This window comes from Scyliorhinus torazame, chromosome 5 (genome assembly GCF_047496885.1).
Source record: "Scyliorhinus torazame isolate Kashiwa2021f chromosome 5, sScyTor2.1, whole genome shotgun sequence".
Classification (NCBI taxonomy): domain Eukaryota; kingdom Metazoa; phylum Chordata; class Chondrichthyes; order Carcharhiniformes; family Scyliorhinidae; genus Scyliorhinus; species Scyliorhinus torazame.
The window spans coordinates 305,503,574-305,530,215 of NC_092711.1; the positions used below are offsets into that span (position 1 = coordinate 305,503,574).

Genomic DNA, 26,642 nt, shown 5'->3' on the forward strand with positions numbered 1-26,642 from the left:
TCCTCAACCATATGCAGCCATGGCCAATTAATGGCCACCTTCCTGCTCTTCTTCAAATGGTACCATGGGATTTTTAAAAAGGTTTTCCTGTGGGGAAGACAGGGCTTCAGCTTAGCATCTCATCTCAAATAAAGCACCTCCGACACGACGGTAGTTTTGCTCAGTTGGCTGGATGGCTGGTTCATGATGCAGAGCGAGGCCAGCAGTGCGGGTTCAATTCCCCGACCGGCTGAGGTTGTTCATGAAGACCCCAACTTCTCAACCTTGCCCCTCGCCTGAGGTGTGGTGATCCTCAGGTTAAATCGCCACCAGCCAGCTCTCCCCCTCAAAAGGGTAAGCAGCCTATGGTCATCTGGGACTTTACCTACACTCCCTCTTGCTGTACTTTGGTGTGTCAGTCTGTTATTGTGCCAGAATCATTGGAGTGGGACTTAAAGTCATCTTCTGACTCAGTGGTCAGACCGATCTCAACTGAGCCACAATGGAAATCTCTAACCTTGGGGGAATTAATTTAACTTACCATTAACACTAATCATATCTGGGTGCTTTCCACAAATGTTCTAAATGGTCACTCAGATTCAGAAATCATGTAGCAATACTAGATGTCTGTGTTCATAGAATTTGCTGTGCAGAAGGAGGCCATTCAGCCCATCGAGTCTGCACCGGCTCTTGGAAAGAGCATCCTACCCAAGATCCACACCTCCAGCCTATCCCCATAACCCAGTAACCCCACCGAACACTAAGGGCAATTTTGGACACGAAGGACAATTTAGAATGGCCAATCCACCTAACCTGCACATCTTTGGACTGTGGGAGGAAACCGGAGCACCCGGAGGAAACCCACGCAGACACGGGGAGGACGTGCAGACTCCGCACAGACAGTGACCCAAGCCGGAATCGAACCTGGGACCTTGGAGCTGTGAAGCAATTGTGCTACCAACAATGCTACCGTGCTGCCAGCCTTTCTACATCACGAGAGATTGAAGAAAAGCAGGGGGTATGGAGGGGAAAGGTACTCTGAATGGATTAGAAATTGCTCTCTGTGTTCATTGGGACAGCATAGGAGGCCTTTCAGCCCATCTTGTACCTGAGAAAGTATCTGAGTATTGCCACGCCCCTGCCCTGAAAATTTCTTCCTTCAAATGTTCTGTCCGATAAAGCTCTTGTGAAGCATCTTGGGATGTTTTAATGCCTTAAAGGTGCTATATAAATACAAGTTGTTGTTACATATGTTGATCGGGGATAGAAAGCCACTGGCTGAGACAGGAGGCGGGAGTCTTTGGTCCATCAGTTGTGTGTTATCTGGTGGCGAGATTCTATCTTCCCACTGATTGTCAATGGGATGTCGCATTGCAGACACCCCACGCCCCAGGGAAACCCGCTGGCAGTGTTGCGCTGCCGGAGAGAAAATTGAATCGCAACGACGAGAGAATTCATAGAACCTACAGTGCAGAAGGAGGCCATTCGGCCCATCGAGTCTGCACCAACCCACTTAAGCCGTCACTTCCACCCTATCCCCGTAACCCAATAACCCCTCCTAACCTTTTTTGGACTCTAAGGGCAGTTTATAATGGCCAAACCACCTAACCTGCACGTCTTTGGACTGTGGGAGGAAACCGGAGCACCCGGAGGAAACCCACGCAGACACGGGGAGAACGTGCAGACTCCGCCCAGACAGTGACCCAAGCCGGGAATCGAACCTGGGACCCTGGCGCTGTGAAGCCACAGTAATCACTTGTGCTAATGTGCTGCCCTCTGATTTTACTCTCAGCGAGGGAAATAAGTTAGAAAACCTATATTTATACTGCATCATTCGCATGTCGCAAAGCACTTTACAACCAATGAAGCACTTTCAGATGAGGAGTTTCAGAGTGACTCCATGCATTTTTAAATCTGCACGCTGTGCAGATTTTTTTTTCTCAATTCTATTTTTATTAAACTTTTCAAGTTTTTTTTTAACCGTTTTCGCAGGCAACAAGGCAAAAGAAAAAAGGCAAAAAAAAAGCCAGAGGTATCAAAGCTCAACAGGTGCAAAGCATAGAAGGAGTCTCCAGCTGCCGCTGACCTTTGAACCTGGAGGATGTGGGTTCAACTCTCAGCCCGGTGACTGGAGCGTAGAATCAAAGTTGATGCTCCAATGCAGTACTGAGGGAATGCCGCACTGTCTGAGGTGTGCGTTGTTTTGAGTGAAGCATTAAACCGAGCGCCAGGTTTTGTCTGTTCTCTCAGGTGGATGTAGGGGTCCCCTGACACTATTGGAAGGATGGTGGGGGAGTTTCCCCTCTGGGTCCTGTTTCTCTAATACAGTTAACACATAGACCATCTGATCATTATTGTATTGCTGTTTGTAGAACTGCACCCCCCCCCCCCCCCCAACCGCTCCACCCCAAGAATGTGTCTCACTCACTGCCTTTGTTGGAACTGCCCATAAATAGGCTGCATTAATTTCCACAGTGCATCCGTGACAACTTTCTAAACTGTTTCGTAGGCTTCAATGTGCTTTGCGGTTTCCTGACATGACACAAGGCGTTGCATAAAGACAGATCTCCCTTTCTTTACAGCCATTCTGTTGTGATACAGTCCTAAATCAAAGCATTGATTGTGGAAATGGCAGTAGGGAAGTGATAATGAAAAAGCTTGTGTGCTGACTGAACTACACTTAAAAGCAATTCATTGTGTGAAGAAATTTGGGGCATTTCCGAGAGTTCTAAGAACTAGTTGCTTCAACACAGCTTCTTTCTTTTATAACTGCAGGTCATATCTGCTTGCTATCGATTACTGTATGTGGCAAGACTCTTACTCAACCAAAAATGGGTTATAAAGCAGATCTGTGGTTGAGCACCACAGTGTTAAAGGCTTTAAGAAGAACTGCCCTTAGAAATGTCTGGTGACAGAATGTAACCCTTATCTACAACATAATTCTTTTTTGATTTATCATTTATTCAGTGAGCTGTGGACAACTAAAAAAGTAATAAGGGGGAGAAGATGAAATATGAGTGTGAGCTAGCTAGTAATATAAAAGAAGGTCGGAGAGTTTTTTCAATATAAAAAAGGTAAGAGAGAGGCAAGAATAGACATTGGACCACTGGAAAATCAGGCTGGAGAAGTAGTAATAGGAAACAAAGAAATGGCAACGGGACTGAATAGCTACTTTTCATCAGTCTTCACGGTGGAAGACACCAATGGGATGCGTGAACTCCAGGAGGATCAAGGAGCAGAGGTGAGAGTATTGGCCATCACTAAGGAGAAGGTTTTGGGAAACTGAAAGGCCTGAAGGTGGATAAATCACCTGGTCCGGATGGACTACACTCCAGGTTCTTAAGGAGATAGCTGAGGAGATTGTGGAGGCATTGGTGGTGATCTTTCAGGAATCATTGGAGGCAGAGAGGGTATCAGAGGACTAATGGCTAATGTAGCTCTCCTGTTTAAGAAGGGAGCAAGGCTGAAGATGGAAGATGGTTAGCCTGACTTCGATCAGTGGTAAGATTTTAGAGTCCATTGTTAAAGATGAGATTGCAGACTACTTAGAAGTGCATGAGAAAATAGGATTGAGTCAGCACGGCTTTATTAAGGGAAGGTCATGTCTGACAAATCTGTTAGAATTCTTTGAGGAGATAACATGGAATTTGGACAAAGGAGAACCAGTGGACATGATCTGTTTAGATTTCCAAAAGGCCTTTGACAAGGTGCCGTACAGGAGGCTGTTAAATAAGTTAAGAGCCCATGGTGTTCAGGGTAAGATCCTGGCATGGATAGAGGATTGGCTGTCTGGCAGAAGGCAGAGAGTAGGGATAAAGGGGTCTTTTTCAGGACAGCAGCCAGTGACTAGTGATATGCCTCAGGGGTCTGTGCTGGGCCCACAACTTTTCACAATGTACATTAATGATCTGGAAGAAGGTACTGAGGGCACTGTTCCTACGTTTGCAGATCATATAGATGCAGGGGAGTGAGGGGAAGAGATTGACCCCTTTGCTGTATGGAGCTGAGTGCCAAAACCGGTCGGAAACAAAGGAATCAGTAGGTTGGAGCTGGTGCGGAGCCTGCGATGCATGGGGAGATGGCGGAGGGCAGGGAGCGACCCTGCCGGCTCAGTCGTCGATGGGCCAGCTGGTGAGCTTCTTAAAGGAGAAGTTCACCCAGCAACGGAAGGAGAGTCTGGAGGACCTGCCCCGGGCGGTGGATTCGATCTGGGCAGTGGTCGACTGTGTGGAAACAAAGCTGGCGGCCCAGGGTCAGGCGGTCCGGAAGATGGAGGAGGCGGTGGGGCAACATGAGGAGCAGTTCGCCTCGATGGCAGCGGAGATGGGGCTGATGCGCAATCAGCAGAGGCGGCTTCAGGAAAATGTGGAAGACCGAGAGAACCGGTCACGCAGGCAGAATATAAGGATTGGGGGCACGCTGGAGGGGAGTGAAGGAGCCTATGCTGGGCGTGTATGTGGGGAAGATGCTGGAGAAGCTGCTTGGAGAGGGTCGTTTGCACGGCTGTTGGAGGTGGATTGAGCGCACAAGGCGCTGATGAGGAAGCTCCAGGGGAATGAGCCGCCGAGGGCGATGGTGGTGCGGTTGCACCGGTTCCTGGACAAGGAGCAAATTGTGAGGTGGGCCAGGCAGACGAGGCATTGCACCTGGGAGGGCAGTGAAATCCGAGTGTACCAGGACCTAGGTGCAGTGTTGGCCAAAAGGAGAGCGAGCTACAACAAGGTCAAGGCTGACCTCTACAAGAAGGGGGTGAAGTTCGGTTTACTGTACCCAGCATGTCTGCTGGTGACCGACGAACGCCGGGAATTGTACTTTGGATTGGCGGAGGAGGCGGTAGAATTTTGCAGAGACAATGGACTGGCAGGAGAAGGTGGACATTGAACTTTGGCGGAGCTGTTGCTGTTAACTTATTGTGGTAGTCTGTGTAGAGGTATTACAGTAGCTAGTAATGCTGGAACACTATTAGTAGATATTGTATGTTTCCCATTGGTCAAGCTGTATGGTAGCTCTGCCCTGCAAGATGGGGTATAAGAGCCCGTGCCACCCCAGCAGCCTTCTTTCTGTACCTGAGCTGTTGGGGGAAACATCTAGCTTATTAAAGCCTTCAGTTGGACTACAACCTAGCTTTAGTAGTCACCTCACGAACATCTCCTTGTCTTCCCCAGGAAGTCTTCCTCTGGGACCTCGCTCCCGACCTGGCTGGCAGCTCCCGGACCCATCCTGCTCCAAAAACACGTGTGGGTGCACAAGTCAGACCCGTTGGTCGAGAGGGTCCATCTTCTCCACGCTAACCCCAGTACGCCCACGTGGCGTACCCCGACGGCCGACAAGATACGGTCTCCCTACGAGACCTGCCGTCCGCCGGATCGCCACGCACACCCCAGCCACCAGTCCCACCCTCCCTCCCACCGGTGCACCTTACAGCCGCCCCCTTCCCAGGAGGATCAGTTCTTCCGCCGGCCCCGTCTAGACCCCCCCGCCCACTGACGCACCCCGCAGACGCTCCCTTCCCAGGTCAATCGGCTTCCTCACCAGCGCCGTCTAGGGGTGTTGAAGCTGCCACAGAGATCGAGGCCACGCTCCCGGAGTCACAGACGCCCGAGCCTCCACCGGCATCACCACCAAAGCTTCGACAATCACAGAGGACGACCAGGGCCCCCGATCGACTGATTGCTTCCCCTTAATGTGTATATAGTTAATTGTGAAATTGTAAATAGTTACGACAATAAGACAAAACGCTGTACGGAGGTATTACAGTACCTCCATAACTATAATATCTACCATGTTAACATGTTGTAATACCAAACCACACAAAGCCAGACTCTTTTTTTAACAGGGGGTGAATGTGGTAGTCTATGTAGAGGTATTACAGTACCTAGTAATGCTGGAACACTATTGGTAGATATTGTATGTTTCCCATTATTCAAGCTGTATGGTAGCTCCGCCCTGCAAGTCGGGGTATAAGAGTCCATGCTGCCCCAGCAGCTTTCTTTCTGCACCTGAGCTGCTGGGGGAAACATCTGGCTTATTAAAGCCTTCAGTTGGACTACAACCTCGCTTCAGTAGTCATTGATCGTGCATCACTTATGCTTGGGGCCATTTCTTTATTTTTCACCTTCCGGTTTGTTCTTTGTCCATTGTCAGGAGATGGGGGGTTGGTTTCTTCGTTTGGGCTTGCAAGGGGGTTGTTTTTGGTTTATTTGCACTAATGTTCGAGTGGGTGTTAGGGGAATCAGCGGGGGGGGGGGGGGGGGGGTAAGATGCTAGGCGCCATGGACAGGGGCTGCCAGGCTAGCTGGGCGGGCTAGTTGACGGAAGCGCAATGGGGCGTCAGTGGAAGGTCTGTGGGGGGATGCGGGCAGGGGTTGTTGCTGGGGGATCTGGGTGGGTGGGGGGGGAAGTTCTTCTGACAGGGGAAGGGTATTTAAAGTGTAAGGGAAAGACGATCGATGGCCGGGGGCGGGTCTGCGGAGATGTGGGATACGGGCTGGAGGTTGGCCCAAGAGGGGCTATGGTTGATTCGGCAGGTCGGCATGGCGGGGAGTGCGGGGGCAGGGTGCCCCCGACCAGGCTGGTCACATGGTATGCACGAGGATTGAATGGGCCAGTCAAGAGAGCCTGTGTGCTTGCACTCTTAAAGTGATTGAAGGTGGATGTGGCCATGCTACAAGAGACATACCTAAAGGCGGGGGATCAGATTAGACTGAGGAAGGGATGGGTTGGATGGGCAAGTATTTCATTTGGGGTTGGATTTTAAAATGAAGGGGGTGGCGTTCAAGGTGGGAAATATAGTGGCGGACTCTGGGGGGAGGTACGTTATGGTAAGCGGGAAATTGGAGGGGCTGCTGGTGGTGTTAGTCAACATCTATGCCCCGAGCTGGGACAATGTGGAATATATGAGGCGGGTGCTGGGGAGGATTCCAGACCTGGATTCTCATCGGCTGATTATGGGGGAGGGGGATCTTTAATACGGTCCTGGATCCGAGATTGGACCGGTCGAGCTCGAGGTCAGGGAGAGTGTCGGCTACAGCTAAGGAGCTCCGGGGGTTCATGGAGCGCATGGGTAGATCCATAGAGATTTGGGAGGCCGACAGCGAAATAATTTTCTCTTTACTCCCATGGGGAAAGGTGTACTCACGATTAGATTATTCCGTGGTGGACGAGACGGTGTTGGCAGAGGTGGTGGATGTCGAGTATTTGGCAATAGTGGTGTCGCACCATGACCCGCACTGGGTGGATTTACGAGTGAACAAAGGGGGGGGGCAGCGCCCACAATGGAGGCTGGATGTAGGGCTGTTAGTGGAGGAGGAGGTGTGTGGGCGGGTGAGGAAGGCCTTCCGAGCGTATGTTGAGATTAATAACACGGGGAGGTTTTGGCAGGTACGGTTTGTGAGGCAGTGGTCAGGGGGGAGTTTATTTTGATTCGGGCACACAGGGAGAAGGCGGAGCGGGTGGAGATAGAAAGGCTAGTGGAGGAAATCCTGCAGATGGACAGGAGATATGCAGAGGCCCGGGAGGAAGGACTGTTAAATGAACGCCAGAGGCTGCAAATGGAATTTGGATTGTTGACCACGAGTAAGGCAGTAAGACAGTTGCGAAGGGTGAGAGGGGCGGTATACGAGTATGGGGAGAAAGTGAGCAGGATGTTAGTGCACCAGTTGAGGAAGCAGGAGGCAGCGAGAGAGATTGGAAAAGGGAAGGACACAGGTGGGAATATGGTCTTGGACCTGGCGAGGGTGAATGGGGTGTTTAGGGAGTTTTATAGAAAATTGTATAAGTCGGAACCCCAGCCGAGGAAGAGGGGATGAGGAGGTTTCTGTGAGGGTTGGAGTTCCCGAAGGTTTATGAGGAGGTGGTGGAGGGCCTGGGGGCCCCAATTGGGCTTGTAGTCATAGTAACACACTACGACTAATGGCAGATGGAGTTTAACCCTGATAAGTGCGAGGTGATTCATTTTGGGAGGAAAAATTTGAATGCAGATTACAGGGTCAACGCAGGGTTCTGAGGAATGTGGAGGAACAGAGAGATCTTGGGGTTCATGTCTACAGATCTCTGAAGGTTGCCACTCAAGTGGATAGAGCCGTGAAGAAGGCCTATAGTGTGTTAGCGTTTATTAACAGGGGGCTTGAGTTTAAGAGCCCGGGGGTTATGTTGCAACTGTACATGACCCTGGTGAGACCACACTTGGAATATTGTGTGCAGTTCAGGTCACCTCACTATAGGAAGGATGTGGAAGCATTGGAAAGGGTGCAATGGAGATTTACCAGGATGCTGCCTGGTTTGCAGGGTAGGTCATATGAGGAAAGGTTGAGGGAGCTCGGATTTTTCTCTTTGGAGCGGAGGAGGATGAGAGGCCACTTAATAGAGGTTTATAAGATGATGAGGGGGATAGATAGAGTGGACGTTCAGAGACTATTTCCTCGGGTGGATGTAGCTGTTACAAGGGGGCATAACTATAAGGTTCAGGGTGGGAGATATAGGAGGGATGTCAGAGGTAGGTTCTTTACTCAGAGAGTGGTTAGGGTGTGGAATGGACTGTCTGCTGTGATAGTGGAGTCGGACACTTTAGGAACTTTCAAGCGGTTATTGGATAGGCACATGGAGCACACCAGAATGACAGGGAGTGGGATAGCTTGATCTTGATTTCGGACAAAGCTCGGCACAACATCGAGGGCCGAAGGGCCTGTTCTGTGCTGTACTATTCTATGTTCCATGTTCTAGAGGGTTTGGAGGCGATGCCATCGGGTAAGGCCCCGGGACTGGTAGGGTATCCGGTGGAATTTTGTAAGAAGTTCCCGGGGGTGTTGGGACCGCTGTTCAATGAAGCAAAGTAGTTGGGAGTGCCCCCCCGCCCCCTCCACCCCCCGCCGACATTGTCACAGGTGTTGAGCTCCCTCATTTTAAAATGGGATAAGGATCCGGAAAGCAGTGGGTCGTATAAGCTGATTTCCCTGTTAAATGTGGATGCCAAACCATTGGCGAAGATCCTGGCCACAAGGATCGAAGACTGCATCCCAATGGTAATAGGGGAGGACCAGACGGGGTTTGTTAAGGGGCGACACTTGGTGACCAACATTAGGAGGTTGCCTAATGTAATTATGTTGCCTCCAGAGGGGCGCGAGGTTGAGGTGGTAATGGCCATGGACGCAGAGAAGGCCTTTGATCGGGTGGAGTGGGAATACCTATGAGAGGTCCTGGGGCTGTATGGGTTTGGGCAGGGATTTGTGGACTGGGTCCAGTTGCTATACTAGGCACCGGTGGCGTGTATGCGGACAGATCGGGTGAGGTCAGATTATTTCAGGTTGTACCAGGGGACGAGGCAGGGATGTCCACTTTCCCCACTATTATTTGCCTTGGCTATGGAGCCGTTGGCATTGGCATTGAGAACATCGAGGGTCTGGCAGGGGATAGTCTGGGTACGGGGGTGGGCGTGGAACACAGGGTCTCGCTCCAGGCGGACGTGGACGATCTGTTTCTGTACATATCGGACCCGCGGGGTGAATTGGAGGGATTATGGGGATATTCGAGGAATTTGGCCGGTTTTCGGGATACAAATTGAATATCAGTAAGAATGAGGTCTTTGCGATCCAGGCGAGGGGGCAGGAGAAGAGATTGGGCGAGATGCCGTTCAAGGTGGTGGGAGGGAGCATTCGATATTTGGGTATCCAGGTGGCGCGGGTGTGGGAGCATAAATTGAATTTGGGTCGGTTGGTAAAACACGTGAGGGGGGAACTTTTGGGGGTGGGATGTCATTTCTTCAGAGCTCCAGGGTTCCAGGTTCGATTCCCGGCTTGGGTCACTGTCTGTGCGGAGTCTGCACGTCCTCCCCGTGTGTGCGTGGGTTTCCTCCGGGTGCTGTGGTTTCCTCCCACAGTCCAAAGATGTGCAGGTTGGTTGGATTGGCCGTGGTAAATTGCCCTTAGTGTCCAAAAAGGTTAGGTTGGGTTATGGGGATAGGGTGGAGGTGTGGGCTTAAGTGGGGTGCTCTTTCCAAGGGCTGGTGCAGACTCGATGGGCCGAATGGCCTCCTTCTGCACTGTAAATTCTATGATTCCAATGATTGAAATGGCTTCTACATATTGTCTATTTTTCTTTTCAGGTAACATCTTTGTCGTCAGCCTTTCTGTAGCTGACCTGGTTGTGGCAGTGTACCCGTACCCAGTGATCTTGTTTGCCATTTTCCAACATGGATGGAAGCTGGGTGATACCCACTGCCAGGTTAGTGGGTTTCTAATGGGCCTGAGTGTCATCGGGTCGGTTTTCAACATCACAGCGATCGCTATCAACAGATACTGTTACATCTGCCACAGTTTCAAGTACGACAAGTTCTACAGCTACAGAAACACGATCTGCTACCTGTGCCTGACCTGGGTCTTAACAGTGATCGCAATCATCCCAAATTTCTTTGTGGGCTCTCTGCAGTACGACCCTCGCGTATATTCCTGCACGTTTGCCCAAACAGTAAGCTCGTATTATACGATTGCCGTAGTGGTTGTCCACTTCCTAGTCCCCATTGGCGTGGTGACCTACTGCTACATGAGAATCTGGATCTTGGTCATCCAGGTAAAGCGACGCGTGAAGCCCGACGAGCCAAAGTTAAAACCCAGCGACTTCAGAAATTTCCTCACCATGTTTGTGGTCTTTGTGCTGTTTGCAGTTTGCTGGGGGCCACTGAATTTTATTGGCTTAGCCGTGGCCATAAATCCTCTAGCGGTGGCACCGCAAATCCCAGAATGGCTGTTTGTCATGAGCTATTTCATGGCTTACTTCAACAGCTGCCTTAATGCAGTCATCTACGGGCTTCTCAATCAGAACTTCCGAAATGAATACAAGCGAATACTCACTTCATTGTGGTCTCCAAGACTCCTCTTTGCTGATTTGTCAAAATTCGGAACAGAGGCGATGAAGAGCAAGCCGTCTCCAGCACCGACCAATAACAACGTGGCGGAAGTGAATGTGTGAGACAGCATTTGATTGTGCTCCTCTCATTTTGATCTGTACCATCAATAATATCAAGAGATTATCAATACATATTTTGTTCCACTTCAACCAGTATAATTCACTTTAGTTACTATGTCCCTAAAGTCTCAGATGTTTCAAATTTTAATTGTATATCAAAAATAACTGTAGAGATGTTCAGCTTGATGGTGTATGATATTCTCAAACATAAATCTGTGCGTTAGGTTTTAAAAAAAAAAATTCATTCAGGGAATGTGGCTGGGTAAACATTTCTTGCTCATCGCCAGATTCCCTTGAACTGAGTGCTAGGCCATTTCAGAGGGCATTTAAGAGTCAATCGCATTGCTGTGGGTCTGGAGTCACATGTGGGCCAGGTCAGGTAATGGTGGCAGATTTCCTTTTCCAAAGGACATTAGTAAACCAGATGGGCTTTTATGACAATCGATAATGGTTTCACAATCATTTTAATTCCAGTTTCCAGACCACCCCCCCACCCCCCCACCCCTCCCCCTCCCCCCCTGCCCACCCCCAGTCCTTTTCTCACAAATGCTAAGCTTTACTCTTCCTTACCCACTCAAAGGAAAGCTTGTGAGAAAGAAACAACTCCGTGGCAAATCAGTCTTTTCTTTTTTTTAATGCAAACTGAGAAAAATGACTGAACCCGGATGATGCTCGATCAATAACTCCTGAAGCGAGATTGGAGACAATTGAAGGCTTTATTGTACTAGATGTTTCCCCCAGCAGCGCAGGTACAGAATGCAGCTGCTGGGGAGACACAGGCTCTTATACTCCGCCTTACTGGGCGGAACCAGCAGGCAGGCTTCACCAATGAAATAGCAGTCTCAGGTACCTCTCACACCAATGGTCTTACAGCATTATTCAGCATACCGTAATACCCCTAATACCGACTACCACACCGGAATAAACCATTCCTTTACAATTCTATTGCAGTATGTACAGACAGAACCAATATGATTACCTCTTGCAAAAGGAGTTCAAGCTATTTTAGCCCAATTCTAACTTTGTGTCAGGTTTTGTGTGAGATAAAAATCAGTCCATTTGGACACATTTTTAATGAATAATTCACTGGTAGCCATTTTTAAAAATGCCAAATTGGAGGATAGTTGTAACGAGTAAGTGAACTGAGTAAATTTTTAAGGAGTTAGAGTTCCTTTCTTATTTAAGTTGATGAGTCTAAAATTATACCTTGCTGACCCCTGATTTCCCATCACACGTCCTGTGAGAGTTGTCACTCTTTGAGAGAGCCTTGGTGGGGAATCAACCCTTCCATCTGTCACAGCTGTTGTTCCCACCTTTCCATGGATGGCCACTGAGCGTGTGGCTCCCAGGGTTCCATTCTTCATTCACTGGCCAAACTACATGATATCATCATGATATCCAACATCATTGGAAACAAGGGCTTAGCTCAAACGCACCGGCAACATCCAGTTTCCGTTTATCCATTCTGCCATTGAACTCAGAGCTGTTCTCTGACTGCCTATCCAAACCTCAAACTTCAATGGATAAGAATGTTCTCTGGCCGACTGCTAATAAAACCAAAGCCAATGCATGCCCTTGTCTGTTACCAACTCCCTGGCTTTCACCTCAAGCTAGGTCTGAAAGCTGACAAGTTTAGGTATACTTATGGATATTTAGGTGAGTTTCCTACTTAACTCCTTACTCCACATTTCTGACCATACATCTCCTGCTAAACTCTAAACCAACATTTAACTGTCAAAGCTGCAGTTCTTTCAAAGGTCGTGCCAAATTGGGAAGGCCATGGTGTAGTGGTATTGTCACTGGACTAGTAACCTGGAGACCCAGGGTAATGCTTTGGGGACCCAGGTTCAGATGCCACCATGGTAGATGTCGAAATATCAATTCAATAGAAATCTGGAATTAAAAGTGTAATGATGACCAGGAAACCAATGCCGATTGTCGGAAAAGCCATCTAGTTCACTAACGCCCTCCAGGAGGAGGGAAACTACATCTGACTCCAGATCCAAAGCAATGTGGTTGACTTTTCACTGCCTGAAATGACCTAGCAAACCACTCAGTTCAGGCAATGAATGCTGGCCCAGCCAGCAATGCCCACATCCCATGAACGAATAAAAAAATAACTTGCCCATCTCCATTCACCAGACTCCATGAGTCACCTGGCATGTTGGCACTCTGTATCCTTACCCATCGTGGCATTCTCATTGCCTCTGCCCTGTGACCCAGCGAGCCCTTCATGTATTCCCCTTTACAACTCCTTCCAAGACAACTCTCACAGGAAGCTTGCTGGCAGAATCGTCAGCCTGAAAAGTCCAGATTTTGATTCATCAATTTAATAAATACTTCTGTAGAAATCAACTCAATTTGCATCCAGTTCACGATAACTCTCCTCGTTTTCAGCTTCCTGCAAGATCTCTCCCCCATGCCGCCATCTCTGTAATATTCTCCGGCTGTGCGCAATTCTCTCCCAGCTCCGGTTCATTCTACCATCCACCAAAACCGGTTTCTTACGGCTCCACCACCGTTGGCTGCCCCTTCGCTCCCTGTCCTTCCAACCCCATGTCTTGCCACCGACCTTCCTTGCTAAGATCTTTGCCACTCCAGGCTCCTTGCCCCACCTTGGCCCAAACGTATTCTGTTTTCCCTTTTTGTTCGATGCTGGCTGGCTTCTGCTGCCCTGTAAGCTGCTTTGCTGTGTGTTTCTGTATGTGAGACGTATTATAGAAATGTGAGTGAGCATTGTTATTTAGCACTGAAAGACACATTTGCCATTCATCAATGACAGTATACAAACTTTCTACCGCAGTCTATTATCAAGGAGATTAATTGTAACCATTTTGCCGTGCGCGCTCTTTCTATTTTGTGGTATTGTCCGAATAAACAAAAGCAATGGACTATTCTTGTGTGAAAGTGTACAAACTCAGCAATAGCATGATGGGAAAAATAGCCAACTTATGTAACCAAGTGTGAGAAAGCTATGTCAGCTAAGTGCCAAGATCAGACCCTGACAAACTAGACAAAGCTAAGAATCCACATAATTGTATCATACAAGGCCAGAAGAGGGAAGATAGTGCCTGACCTTATTAAAACCTGATAACAAAGCCACGATCTAGGAATGTCCTAATAACACAACTTCCTCATGACCTAGGTCCATCTGCGTCAAGGCATCATGAGGGCAGAGGTGAAAAACAAAATAGGACCACGTCTTATTTCCTCTAAAGACAAACTACTGCAAATAAGCCGAGTCAGGGTCTTTCCATGACAACATGTTTGATCAGAAGTTATGACTGTATTGACATTTTTGAACAAGGTCTGTTTTTGTAAAATGATACAGCTTGTGTATAAATATTGAACGTTTTCTCCATGTCTTTGCGAGCTTGAGAAAGAATGAGCAGGTTTACCTTAACAGCTCTCTCTCTCTCTAACCTGTAGCCATCTGCATGCAGACTTTGGTCAATAAAGACAAAGTTATTTATTTCGAAACAGAGTTGTAAAGTTGTTTTCTTCACAGTCTTGAAGTAGGAAAGATTTTAAAAGACGACAGTGGCGCTGCGACCCCTCACCAATACCCTGAGTGGCTTCCGTGGGGGACCGAACAAGTGATCGAGCACGAACCCGGAGAGCGGAGACGGACGGCGCAACAAGGTAAGCTTTAACCTTGGTCTTTCTCTCTCTCTCGGATCGGTGCTGTGACCCCTCGTCCCTGACGGATAACGCTGACAGGTGACGGGGTTCGAATCTAAATTTGACTGTGAGTAATGTTCTTAGGGTCTGGGACCCAGTTGTTGTTCAAAGCTTAAGGTCAGGGACCACCTGCTCTTGTTTTTTTTCCCCAGGACAGGGATACACAGGCTTGGCTAGGTCAGGGACCAGATTTGGATTTTTGACTTTTAAATTTACAAGGCAGTTTTTCCCCTTTTTTTTCTCTTCTCTCTCTCTTTTAATTTTTTTTCCACTCCTTAAAAGTCATGGGCCAGAGCCTGGACAAAACGGAGGACAATTCTCCCTTGCTTTTTATGTGCACCATGTTCCCTGATAAGGAACGCAATTTACGCCTCTTGTCTTCAGCTTTAAATAAGAAATTCGGATCTGAAATTTGGCCACTAGGTGGTACCTGGAATTTAGAAAACTGCACCGCGGCAGAGACAGCCATTTGGTCTCGGAATGCCGGAGCCAAATGGAAGAAATTAATTACCAAATGGCAAAAAGAATCAGACAGACGACACAAACTGTCCTTGTTAATGAGTTGGAGGGACAATGCACGTAGGAGAGGGATTGCTGATTATAAAGATGGAGAAACCAAAGACTGGGAAACGTTGAAATTCGAATGTGAACTATGGGACAGGAAAGATCCTAAGAATCAAGGGGGGATAATACTGCATTGGGCGATAAGCAGGTCGGAATATCCTATCAGATTAAAAATCAGGAGGATCCTCCCACTACCTCTGGCATGCCGTTGTTTCCCTATTTGATTGATACAGAGGAGGAGGAATTAAATCCCACGATGCCCCCATGGCCACCTCTTCCCAGCTCCACGGTGCGGCAGCCCCGTTCTCACCCTCCCCCTTGTAACAATCTTGCTGCCGATAATCTCCCTGCTCCTATTACTCCCATTGCAACACGCACTCGCTCAAAAGCACCAACCACCTTCCTCGATCAGCCCGTTACCTCTGTTAATCAGGCTTTCCAAGAATTAACTATCAGTACCGCACCGGTAGAGGAGCCTTTTCCACCACCGCCTCCCCCTGCAAATTTTCCAATCCGACGCCTCGTTAACCCTCGAGCGACTGATGACGACGACCAATTTATTGAGACATGGCAGGCTTTTAAACCTCAGGAGCTCTGTTTGATCATGGCTCACTGTCCTTCACATCAAACGGACCCAGAGGGCTTTACAGAATATCTGAGGAGAACTGCGACTGTGTATGGTGCTACCCCTAGGGATCAGTATTCCCTTATTTTTTCATCCCTTCCCCCAGATTTAGATGAGAAATGGAAACGAGAATTAGGGGATCATGGAACCACATGGGATGCATTTAAAACCAACAATCCATCAGATGAGGCTCAACTCGCTTTAATGTTCCCAGCACTTAAGTATGCTCTCCGTAAACCTGTAGATATCTCCAAAATTCTTGATTGTACACCCACTCCTAAGGAGGAGGGTCCTGAATTTTTTGACCGCTTTTGTGGAATTTACACTCTTTATTCCGGTGATGAGACTTTTAATGCGGGCTTGAAATCTCCCCAGTTCAATGCGCTGCTTATGCAGGTCGTGCCTGACCGCATAGCAACCAGTATTAAAACTAATAATATGGATTGGTCCGATAGCTCCAAATCCCACATGCGACGTGCTATCTCTTATTACTGGAGCAATGGCCGTGACAGAGAAGCTTTCGGAAGGGACCCTCCTACACCCAAAATAAAGTCGGAGTTTGTCCAGCGACCCCCTCGCAGGAACCCCCCACCTTATGAACGTCACCAAGGCCCTCCCCGACCTTGTCCTCCAACCCGAGACAGTGTCACTTGCTTTAATTGCAGACGGACGGGTCACTACGCTAGGGATCGCCTTGCATCACGCAGAGACAGGGCACCCCCTCCACGGCGGTATGCTCCCTTCACTGACTCCCACCCCTATTGACTGGCCCGCTCCAATTTCCCGGTTCTCTCTGGCGACCACTCTGAGGAACCCACAGCTACAATTCACATTGAGGGTATTCCCGTCCCCTTCCTCATTGATACAGGGGCAACTGCTTCTACGTTGAATTTGACGTTAGTTAAACAGTATTGTTTTCCTCTCTCAGACGAATATGTGGAACTTTCTGGTTTTATGGGTGAGAGGGCTACATACCAACTCACGAAACCCCTTCTGGTTCAAGTTAATGACCGTCAATGTTGTATTCCCTTCACTGTCACGCATACCTTCGGTGTTAATCTTGCTGGCTGTGATCTGTTATGTCCCTTACAAGTTGAGATTGTTTGCCTTGACGACGGCGTCACGATCTCCACGGCTCCACAAGTCCAGCCTCGAAATTTACCCCTTTTTTCACTCCCCAATGGTGGTCCGTTGATTTTGATCCCTCCAATTTTTCACCTCCCTTGCATGTTCCTCATCCACACGTGACCCTTTGCTATGACCACACGGGGTGCTCGCCCGATTTGGAGACCATCTACCGGGACTCCCTCGGGTCCACGGTGGCGGTTACTTTCATCGCTCATGCTGAGGGAAAAGAGGGCTCTGCATTTCTTGTTGAAGTGCCCCTCGTATTCTGGAAACAGTCTGGACTAGTGGCACCTCACGTTACCCTCACTGTCAATGCAGGCTACAGTGCCAGGTCACTGGGCTTTCTGGTTGCTACCCTCCAAGGAAAATGTGATGCTTTTTATACTGGACGACAGACCTTCCCTGAAGGCACGTTACAGTATTTTTCACAGCCCTTTTGTGTTGATGGTACATTGAACCACCATCGGACCAACCGTTCCCCATCCCCAGAGATTCCTGCAGACTTATGGGCTGCATCCAAACACGAAGTTGGTCTTACTAATGTGCCTCCAGTTCTCATTAAGGTTAAGTCCGGTGTGCCCCTGCCCTCCATTTCTCAGTACCCTATTCGCCCTGATGCTGAGGAAGGAATCTCCAGCATGATACAGTCCTTCCTTCAACAGGGAATTTTGGTTCCGTGCCAATCGCCCTGTAACACTCCTATTCTTCCGGTTCCTAAGGTTGGGCGGCCGTCTGAATGGCGTTTGGTCCAGGACCTCCGCCGTATCAATCAAATCGTTGAACCCTTGCATCCCCTGGTCCCTAACCCGGCTACAATCCTCAGTAATATCCCGCCTGAGGCAGCTGTCTTTACCCTTGTGGACTTACAACACGCCTTTTTTGCGATACCCCTTGCCGCTGAATCCCAGTATTTGTTTGCCTTCACATTCAAAGGGCACCAGTACACTTGGACTAGGCTACCGCAAGGTTTCATTCATTCACCGACACTCTTCTCACAGGCACTGCACTCCCAATTAGCTACTTTGACACCTCCGGGGGGATCTACTATTATACAGTATGTCGATGACTTACTCCTTGCTAGCCCTGACTTTGCTTCTAACGAACGCGACTCCATTTATCTGCTCACCCGTCTCCATTCCTGGGGATATGTAATACCACCTAATAAAGTACACAAAGGACAGAGGCAGGTTAAATTTCTGGGCGTTCTGATAAGCGCTACTGAACGTTCCCTTACGCAGGATCGTATTACTCCCATTTTGCAAACCGCACTTCCTACCTCGCCAAAGCAGATGAGAGCCTTTTTAGGTTTAGTGAACTTTTGCAGACAATGGATTCCGAATGTTACTGCTCATACCAAGGAGCTTACTCCTTATTCCTCCCAGAATTCACCCCTTAAGTTTGAACTACCCGATTTAGCACAGCAATCTTTTGTTACTCTCAAGAACGCGCTGGCTTCCGCCCCGGCTCTAGGACGACCTCTTTATGACAGGCCCTTCCAGTTGTATGTTAATGTCCTTGACCTATGTGCCACGGGTGTCTTGACACAGGAACATGGTGACCAACGCCGTCCGGTTGCCTATTATTCTACTAAATTGGATCCAGTAGCTTGTGGTTTGCCCCCCTGCACTCAAATTCTCACTGCTGTACATGTGTTAGCTCAGGCAGCCTCTAATCTAACCCTTCATCAGCCCGTGCATGTGTATACCTCACACTCTGTTGTGGCTTTCCTTACATCTCAGCAGACCCAGCATCTGACACAGGCCCGCTTGAGCCGATATGAGGTCTCACTATTACAGAACCCATATCTGTCTTTCCATTACTGTTCCACTTTAAATCCCGCAGCATTCCTCGAACATCCCCCTGATGTACTTGTTGATCCACCACATGATTGTTTGCTTAGGAATCACTTCCTTACCGCACCTCGTCCCGATTTAACTGACCACCCTCTTGATAATCCTGATCTCACTTTTTATGTTGATGGCAGTTCTTCTATTTACCAAATGGGTGTCCCGCAATCGGGGTATGCCATTGTTACAGACACTGACATTCTAGAAGCAGCTGCTTTCCAGATTCCAGTCTCGGCGCAGAAAGCTGAGCTATTCGCCCTTACTAGAGCTTGTGTTCTGGCCAAAGACCAAAGTGCGAATGTGTACACAGACTCTAGGTACGCTTTTGGTGTCACCCACGATTTTGGCCGCCTCTGGCAGCAACGTGGATTCCTTACCTCTGCAGGCTCTCCCATTCTAAATGCTCTTTGGGTTAAAAATCTCCTCGTTGCTATTCAACTTCCTCGTCAATTGGCTATCATTAAATGTGCTGCGCACACTTCCGGGGACACTCCTGTGCAATTAGGAAACGCCCGTGCTGATTCAGCCGCTAAGGCAGCGTCTGCATCAGCCCCTATGATTGTTCCCGCAGGGGGTACACAAGCTTTAAATCAGCTACCTAGTCTAGCAAAAAAGGGCATGCCAGAGTTAGCTGAAATTCAAAGGTTACAGAGGGACGCCTCTGATTCTGAGCGCACACTATGGAAGTCAATGGGGTGTTCGCACTCGTTGACACAAAACCTCTGGCTTACCCCAGTAGGTCAAGTTTGTGTTCCAGATTCGTTATTGCCGATACTTATTGATTATTTGCATTCTTGTACACATCTTGGCAAGGAGGGAATGGTACAGCTACTTTTGAAAACTTGGTGGCACCCGGAACAACCCCCTTGCCAGATGGTCCTTTTGCCTGCATACAGCTTGATTTTATTGAATTACCTAAAGTACAATGCTATAAATATTGTTTAGTGATCATTGATGTATTTAGTAAATGGATTGAAGCCTTCCCCACCACCAACTGTACTGCACATACGGTGGTAAAATTACTATTGACAGAAATTATTCCCCGATTTGTGATTCCCAGAATGATGAGCTCAGACAATGGGACACATTTTGTGGCTCGAATCAATTCTGAATTATGCGAAGCACTCAAAATTAAACAACAACTGCACTGCGCGTATCATCCACAGGCAGCAGGAATTGTAGAAAGAGCAAATGGGACCTTAAAAGAAAAATTATCTAAATTGACCGAAGAAACTGGATTAAATTGGCTAAAGGTATTGCCTTTGGCACTGTTTCACATGAGGGTTACTCCACATTCGCGGTCCGGACTGTCAGCTGCAGAGATAGTCTACGGTCGGCCAATGAGGACTCCCTGGGATGCCCATGAAGAACCCCTAGAGGGAGTAGACCTCCACGTTATGGGAGATAGAATTCTGAGTTATTTGAAGCAATTAACATTTTCTTTAAATTTTCTCCACTCGCAGGTAAAACAGGCCCATCTCCCAGTAGCAGCCGGAACAAAGATCCCTCGATATCCAGTAGTCAAACCAGGAGACTACGTGCTGATAAAGAATTGGGACAGAGAGAAGTTAGGGCAACGCTGGAGCAGCCCTTTTCAAGTATTGCTGACTACACCGACTGCCGTTAAACTCGAAGGACGGTCGAGTTGGGTACACCTATCGGATTGTAAGAAGATTGGTTTCAGCCCCAACGAGGATGCAGAATGAGGATCTTCATTATCACATTTGGACTATTTGGACTAATTGGTCTTAATGGCCATTCGACAGTAGGCGAACAAACTGACAAAGAGCTGCGTGCTAATAGCTTTCTATATATGTCATATATTTATGCTGACAGATTGAATGTAAGTAACTGTTGGGTTTGTACCCGTATCCCCATCCATTCCAAGGAGGGGCTACCTCTCCAATCACTCCCATTCCACTTAGCAGAAACAGTTGAGTGGATACTGCGTCAAAACCGAACACAGGGGTTCGGTGGAGATATGAAAATTTGGAAATCGGCTGGCTATGGGATGACTAGATTTTTAGCCTGGTATCAACCTGGATATCCCCATGTTTCGAATCCCCCTGCCCTTACCATCCCATCGAGCACTGCGCAAGGATCCCTATGTTTTAGTAAATCAGGAGAAGGACCATCAATGGGGCAGAGTAGGTGTAACCTTACAACTAAATGGCAGGGACCGATACCAAACATCTCCAACAAGGGTATGTTTGTTCTTGATTGGTCCAGGGTGTGGAATAAAACATCAAATAGCTCATGGACGCAAAATTCCCATTTTGACAATGGATGACAATGGCTGAGAATTTTACGGCCTATAACGGGACCTATTTCATATGTGGCACTAAAGCATACTCCTGGCTTCCCAGAAATTGGACAGGGTCCTGTTATCTAGGATATGTCGTACCCTGCATGCACCACCTACGCTCCCTTAAACAACACTCCTCACGAATCAGGAGGACCATTAGTAAAACCGAGGAGTTCATTATGATCGCCTTTCCACAATACGGAACAGGCAAGGCAGCAAACGAACTGATGCTTATGGCCTCGGCATTGGAACAACTGTCGAACATAGCAGCAGCAGAATCCAGGGCAACCGGACGGGCACTAGCCGAGGTCTCGGCTGAGCTGGTGGCTGTCTGGACTGTGGCATTACAAAATCGAATGGATCTGGATTATCTGTTAGCCTCGCAGGGAGGAACGTGTGCCATTATAGGTCAGGAATGCTGTACTTATATCCCAGGTGCCTCTGAAAATATTACCAACCTAGCTGACCATATAAGAAGACAGGCGGATCAACTTCAAGAAATTGGCCAAGAATTTCACGATTATAACCCACCAGGTTGGTTAGGTTGGCTAGGTTGGCTGGGACACGGGTTGTTCGATTGGATCTTTAAGGCCTTCATATTATTACTATTATTACTATTAGCGATAGGATTTCTTGGATGCTTGTGTCAATGTATTTACACCCGTCTCCTGAATATCCCTATTTGAACAAATTGAGTGGTTGTCCTGATGGGACAACAGGAGGGAATGTGAAAGTGCACAAACTCAGCAATAGCATGATGGGAAAAATAGCCAACTTATGTAACCAAGTGTGAGACAGCTGTGTCAGCTAAGTGCCAAGATCAGACCCTGACAAACTAGACAAAGCTAAGAATCCACATAATTGTATCATACAAGGCCAGAAGAGGGAAGATAGTGCCTGACCTTATTAAAACCTGATAACAAAGCCACGATCTAGGAATGTCCTAATAACACAACTTCCTCATGACCTAGGTCCATCTGCGTCAAGGCATCATGAGGGCAGAGGTGAAAAACAAAATAGGACCACGTCTTATTTCCTCTAAAGACAAACTACTGCAAATAAGCCGAGTCAGGGTCTTTCCATGACAACATGTTTGATCAGAAGTTATGACTGTATTGACATTTTTGAACAAGGTCTGTTTTTGTAAAATGATACAGCTTGTGTATAAATATTGAACGTTTTCTCCATGTCTTTGCGAGCTTGAGAAAGAATGAGCAGGTTTACCTTAACAGCTCTCTCTCTCTCTAACCTGTAGCCATCTGCATGCAGACTTTGGTCAATAAAGACAAAGTTATTTATTTCGAAACAGAGTTGTAAAGTTGTTTTCTTCACAGTCTTGAAGTAGGAAAGATTTTAAAAGACGACACTTGTTTCATTTCATTATTGGCCCACAAAACCCGCTACAGTCCATGCATTTGGTTAAAGTTCTGCAATGGTTAAGTTACGGGAAAAACTACTCTTTCAAATCAAATCTAATGAACATTGTGCAATAAGATATTTTGCCTTTGAGGGAGGGAAGGGTTAGACCGTGCTTGGGTCTTTTGCAGTGGGCTAGCTGGTCTTTTGCGTCCTTTCCTGACATTATGGTCTGCATTCTCTGTTCTGGAGATTAAGTGCTGCTGGTGGTGGAGAATCGCGATAACTGCAAGCTACCACCTCCACTTCTGCCTGGGGAAACACGCAGAAGAAATGGTAGACCACGAAAGAGTATTAAGATGGCTTGGGTGTAGTAGAGAATAGTTAGGAAGGGGGAAGGAAACACATGTTGTAAATAGTCAGCATTAGAACATTTTTGCATCACCTGTTCGATCTGACTCAAACCTCTGTCTCGCGGGTGTGAAAGGTGGGCTGGGGCTGGGTGTTGTGCGGTGGGTGGATGGGCTGGCAGTGGTGGTGGGGGTCTGACGCCTCAGCGAGAAGTGGCGAGACAATGTGAGCCCTCCTTGTATGACAGCATTCTCAGTGATTGATCCCTAACCATTCACCGTCTTCTGCAACCCATCCAAGATATTTGGGTCCGTGAGAAGGAATCGCCAGCTCACATGCAGAGATCACCTGGACGGACATTGGTATGTTATCATAAAGACAGTGTGGTATTATAGGTATTATGGTACGTGATAGGCTAAAGCACCATTGGTGGAAACTGTATGCTGTCTATTGGCTGGAGTGTATAATAGCTCCGCCCTGATAGGCGGAGTATAAGAACCCGTGCCGCCCCAGCAGCCCTCATTCTGTACCTGAGCTGCTGGGGGAAACATCTAGCTTATTAAAGCCTTCAGTTGGACTACAACCTTGCTTTAGTGGTCATTGATCATGCATCAATTTAATAAGCTAGAATTTTAAGAAGAAAGGATGGAGCTCCGAATCAAGCCGGAGTGTCTGCAACTTAGCCCCCACGCAGTGAACTCAGCGGCAATCTTTAAGCACTGGTTGGCGTGCTTTAAAGGGTATCTCGAGACGGCCGAAAACGCACCCACGGGGGAGCAGAAACTGCACGTCCTGCACTCAAGGGTGAGCCCGGAGATTTACATCCTCATCGAGGAAGCGGAAGACTTCGATGCAGCAACTGAGCTGCTAAAAGGACACTATATTCGCCGGTAAGCCAGGTCTACGCCCGGCACCTGCTTGCAACAAGGCGACAAACCCCTGGGAAATCACTGGAGAAATTCTACTGCGCACTCCTGGTGTTGGGCAGAAGCTGCGGCTGCCCGCAAGTTTCCGCGAGCGAACACACGGAACTCTTAGTCCGGGACGCTTTTGTGGCAGGTATGATTTCGTCACAAATCCGCCAGAGCCTGTTAGAGAAGGACACCCTGAGTCTCATAGAGGCATGGGCCCTTGCAGGCTCCCTGGACGTGGCCTCCAGGAACGCCCGCGCCTATGTTCCCGACCACGCGGCAGCCCCCTGGGCAGCGCGGAACCCCGCCGCGGCCGACCCCGAGACTTCCCCCGTTCCCACACAAGCCTGCACTGCAAGGCAGCCTGGCAATCCCGGGGGACCCCGCTGCTACTTTTGCGGGTTGGCCAAGCACCCCCGCCAGCGCTGCCTGGCCCGCGCACCCACCTGCAAGGGATGCGGCAAAAAGGGCCATTTCGTGGGGGTATGTCAGGCCCGAGCGGTGTCCGCGGTCTCCAGCGGCGAATGCGGACCGCAACCACAAACCTCTCCACGGGCCCCGTGCGGCCAGTGGTCACCACCACCTTCATATCCCAGGGCCATGTGCGGACCACGGGCGCCGCCATCTTGTTCCGCGGACGCCACATTGGAGGGATGGGTGCCGCCATTTTGTGCATCCCCCGGCCATGCGCGTCCAATGGGAGATGCCATCTTGGATGAACCCCCAGGACCCCAGCTTGTCCGGCCACACACTGCCCGAACAGAACTCTCAACTACTGCGATTGGCCTCGGTGACTCTGATCAGTCTCGACCTCGAACACTCTCAGCCGCTACGACGACCGGTTTCATCAACGCGCACGAGACGTCCTGCCTAATCAACTCTGGGAGCACGGAGAGCTTCACACGGTAAGGCGCTGTTCCCTCCTCATCCACCCTGTTAAACAAAAAATCTCACTTGTTTCCGGTTCCCACGCAGTGGTGATCAAGGGGTTTTGTGTAGCAAAACTCACAGTCCAGGGAAGGGAGTTCAAAAATTTCCGTCTCTACGTCCTTCCCCACCTTTGCGCGGCTTCACTCCTGGGTTTAGACTTCCAGTGTAACCTTCAAAGTCTGACCTTCCAATTCGGCGGCCCTATACCCCCCCTTACTGTCTGCGGCTTCGCGACCCTTAAGGTCGACCCGCCTTCCCTGTTTGTGAACCTCACCCCGGATTGCAAACCTGTCGCCACCAGGAGCAGACGCTACAGTCCCCAGGACCTGGGGCGAGATTCTCCGACCCCCTGCCGGGTCGGAGAATCGCCGGGGGCTGGCGTGAATCCCGCCCCCGCCAGTTGCCGAATTCTCTGGCACCGGATATTCAGCGGGGGAGGGAATCGCGCCGCGCCGGTTGGCTGCCCCCTCCCCCGCGATTCTCCGGCCTGGATGGGCCGAAGTCCCGCCGCTAAAATGCCTGTCCCGCCGGCGTAGATTAAACCACCAACCTTACCGGCGGGACAATGCGGCGCGGGTGGGCTCCAGGGTCCTGGGGGGGGTGCGGGGTGATCTGGCCCCGGGTGGTGCCCCCACGGTGGCCTGGCCCGCGATCGGGGCCCACCGATCCGCGGGCGGGCCTGTGCTATGGGGGCGCTCTTTCCCTTCCGCCTTCGCCACGGTCTCCACCATGGCGGAGGCGGAAGAGACTCCCTCCACTGCGCATGCGCGGGAATGCCGTCAGCGGCCGCTAACGCTCCCGCGCATGCGTCGCCCGGAGATGTCATTTCCGCGCCAGCTGGCGGGGCACCAAAGGCCTTTTCCGCCAGCTGGCGGGGCAGAAATTAGTCCGGCGCGGGCCTAGCCCCTTAAGGTTGGGGCTCGGCCCCCCAAGCTGCGGAGCATTCCGCACCTTTGGGGCGGCGCGATGCCTGACTGATTTGCGCCGTTTTGGGCGCCAGTCGGCAGACATCGCGCCGATACCGGAGAATTTCGCCCCAGATCCTTATTAGGTCAGAGGTCCAAAGGCTACTGAGGGAAGGGATCATTGAAGCCAGTAACAGCCCCTGGAGAGCTCACGTCATGGTGGTAAAGACCGGGGAGAAGCATAGGATGGTCATCGACTACAGTCAGACCATCAACAGGTTTACGCAGCTGGGCGCGTACCCTCTCCCCCGCATATCCGACCTGGTAAACAGGATCGCACATTATAAGGTCTTCTCCACGGTGGATCTCAAGTCCGCCTACCACCAGCTCCCCATCCGCACTAGTGACCGCAAATACACTGCCTTCGAGGCAGACGGGCGGCTCTATCACTTCTTAAGTGTTCCCTTTGGTGTCACCAACGGGGTTTTGGTCTTCCAGCGCGAGATGGACCGAATGGTTGACCGGTACGGTTTACGGGCAACATTCCCGTATCTCGATAATGTCACCATCTGCGGCCACAACCAGCAGGACCGCGACACTAACCTCGTAGAATTTCTCCAGACTGCTAAAATCCTTAACCTAACATACATTAAGGATAAATGCGTGTTTAGCACCGACCGTCTAGCCATTCTCGGCTACGTAGTGCGAAATGGAGTTATTGGCTCCGACCCTGAACCCATGCGCCCCCTTCTGGAGTTCCTCCTCCCTCACTGCTCCAAGGCCCTGAAACGCTGCCTAGGGTTTTTTAGCTACTACGCCCAGTGGGTCCCCAACTATGTGGACAAGCCCCGTCCCCTGATCCAATCCACAGTTTTTCCCCTGTCGATAGAGGCCCGCCAGGCCTTCAGCCACATCAAAGCAGACATTGCAAAGGCCACGATGCACGCCATCAATGAGTCCTTCCCCTTCCAGGTCAAGAGCAATGTGTCCAACGTAGCTCTGGCGGCCACCCTCAACCAAGCGGGCAGACCCGTGGCCTTCTTCTCCCGTAGCCTCCATGCTTCCGAAATCCGCCACTCCTCAGTCGAAAAGGAGGCCCAG

General features: G+C 49.5%; 1 protein-coding gene across 1 annotated transcript in view; it reads left to right on the plus strand.

The window, feature by feature from the left end:
* Positions 1–22,354, plus strand: part of LOC140421285 (melatonin receptor type 1B-like) — a 204,244-nt gene extending 181,890 nt beyond the window's left edge. The window contains exons 2-4 of the mRNA XM_072505887.1: positions 10,079–10,937; positions 14,447–14,580; positions 20,247–22,354. Of these exons, the coding sequence (XP_072361988.1) occupies positions 10,079–10,937; positions 14,447–14,580; positions 20,247–20,410 (1,157 nt within the window). The 3' untranslated portion in view covers positions 20,411–22,354. The remainder of the gene's footprint in view (positions 1–10,078; positions 10,938–14,446; positions 14,581–20,246) is intronic.
* The last annotated feature ends 4,288 nt before the right edge of the window (positions 22,355–26,642 follow it).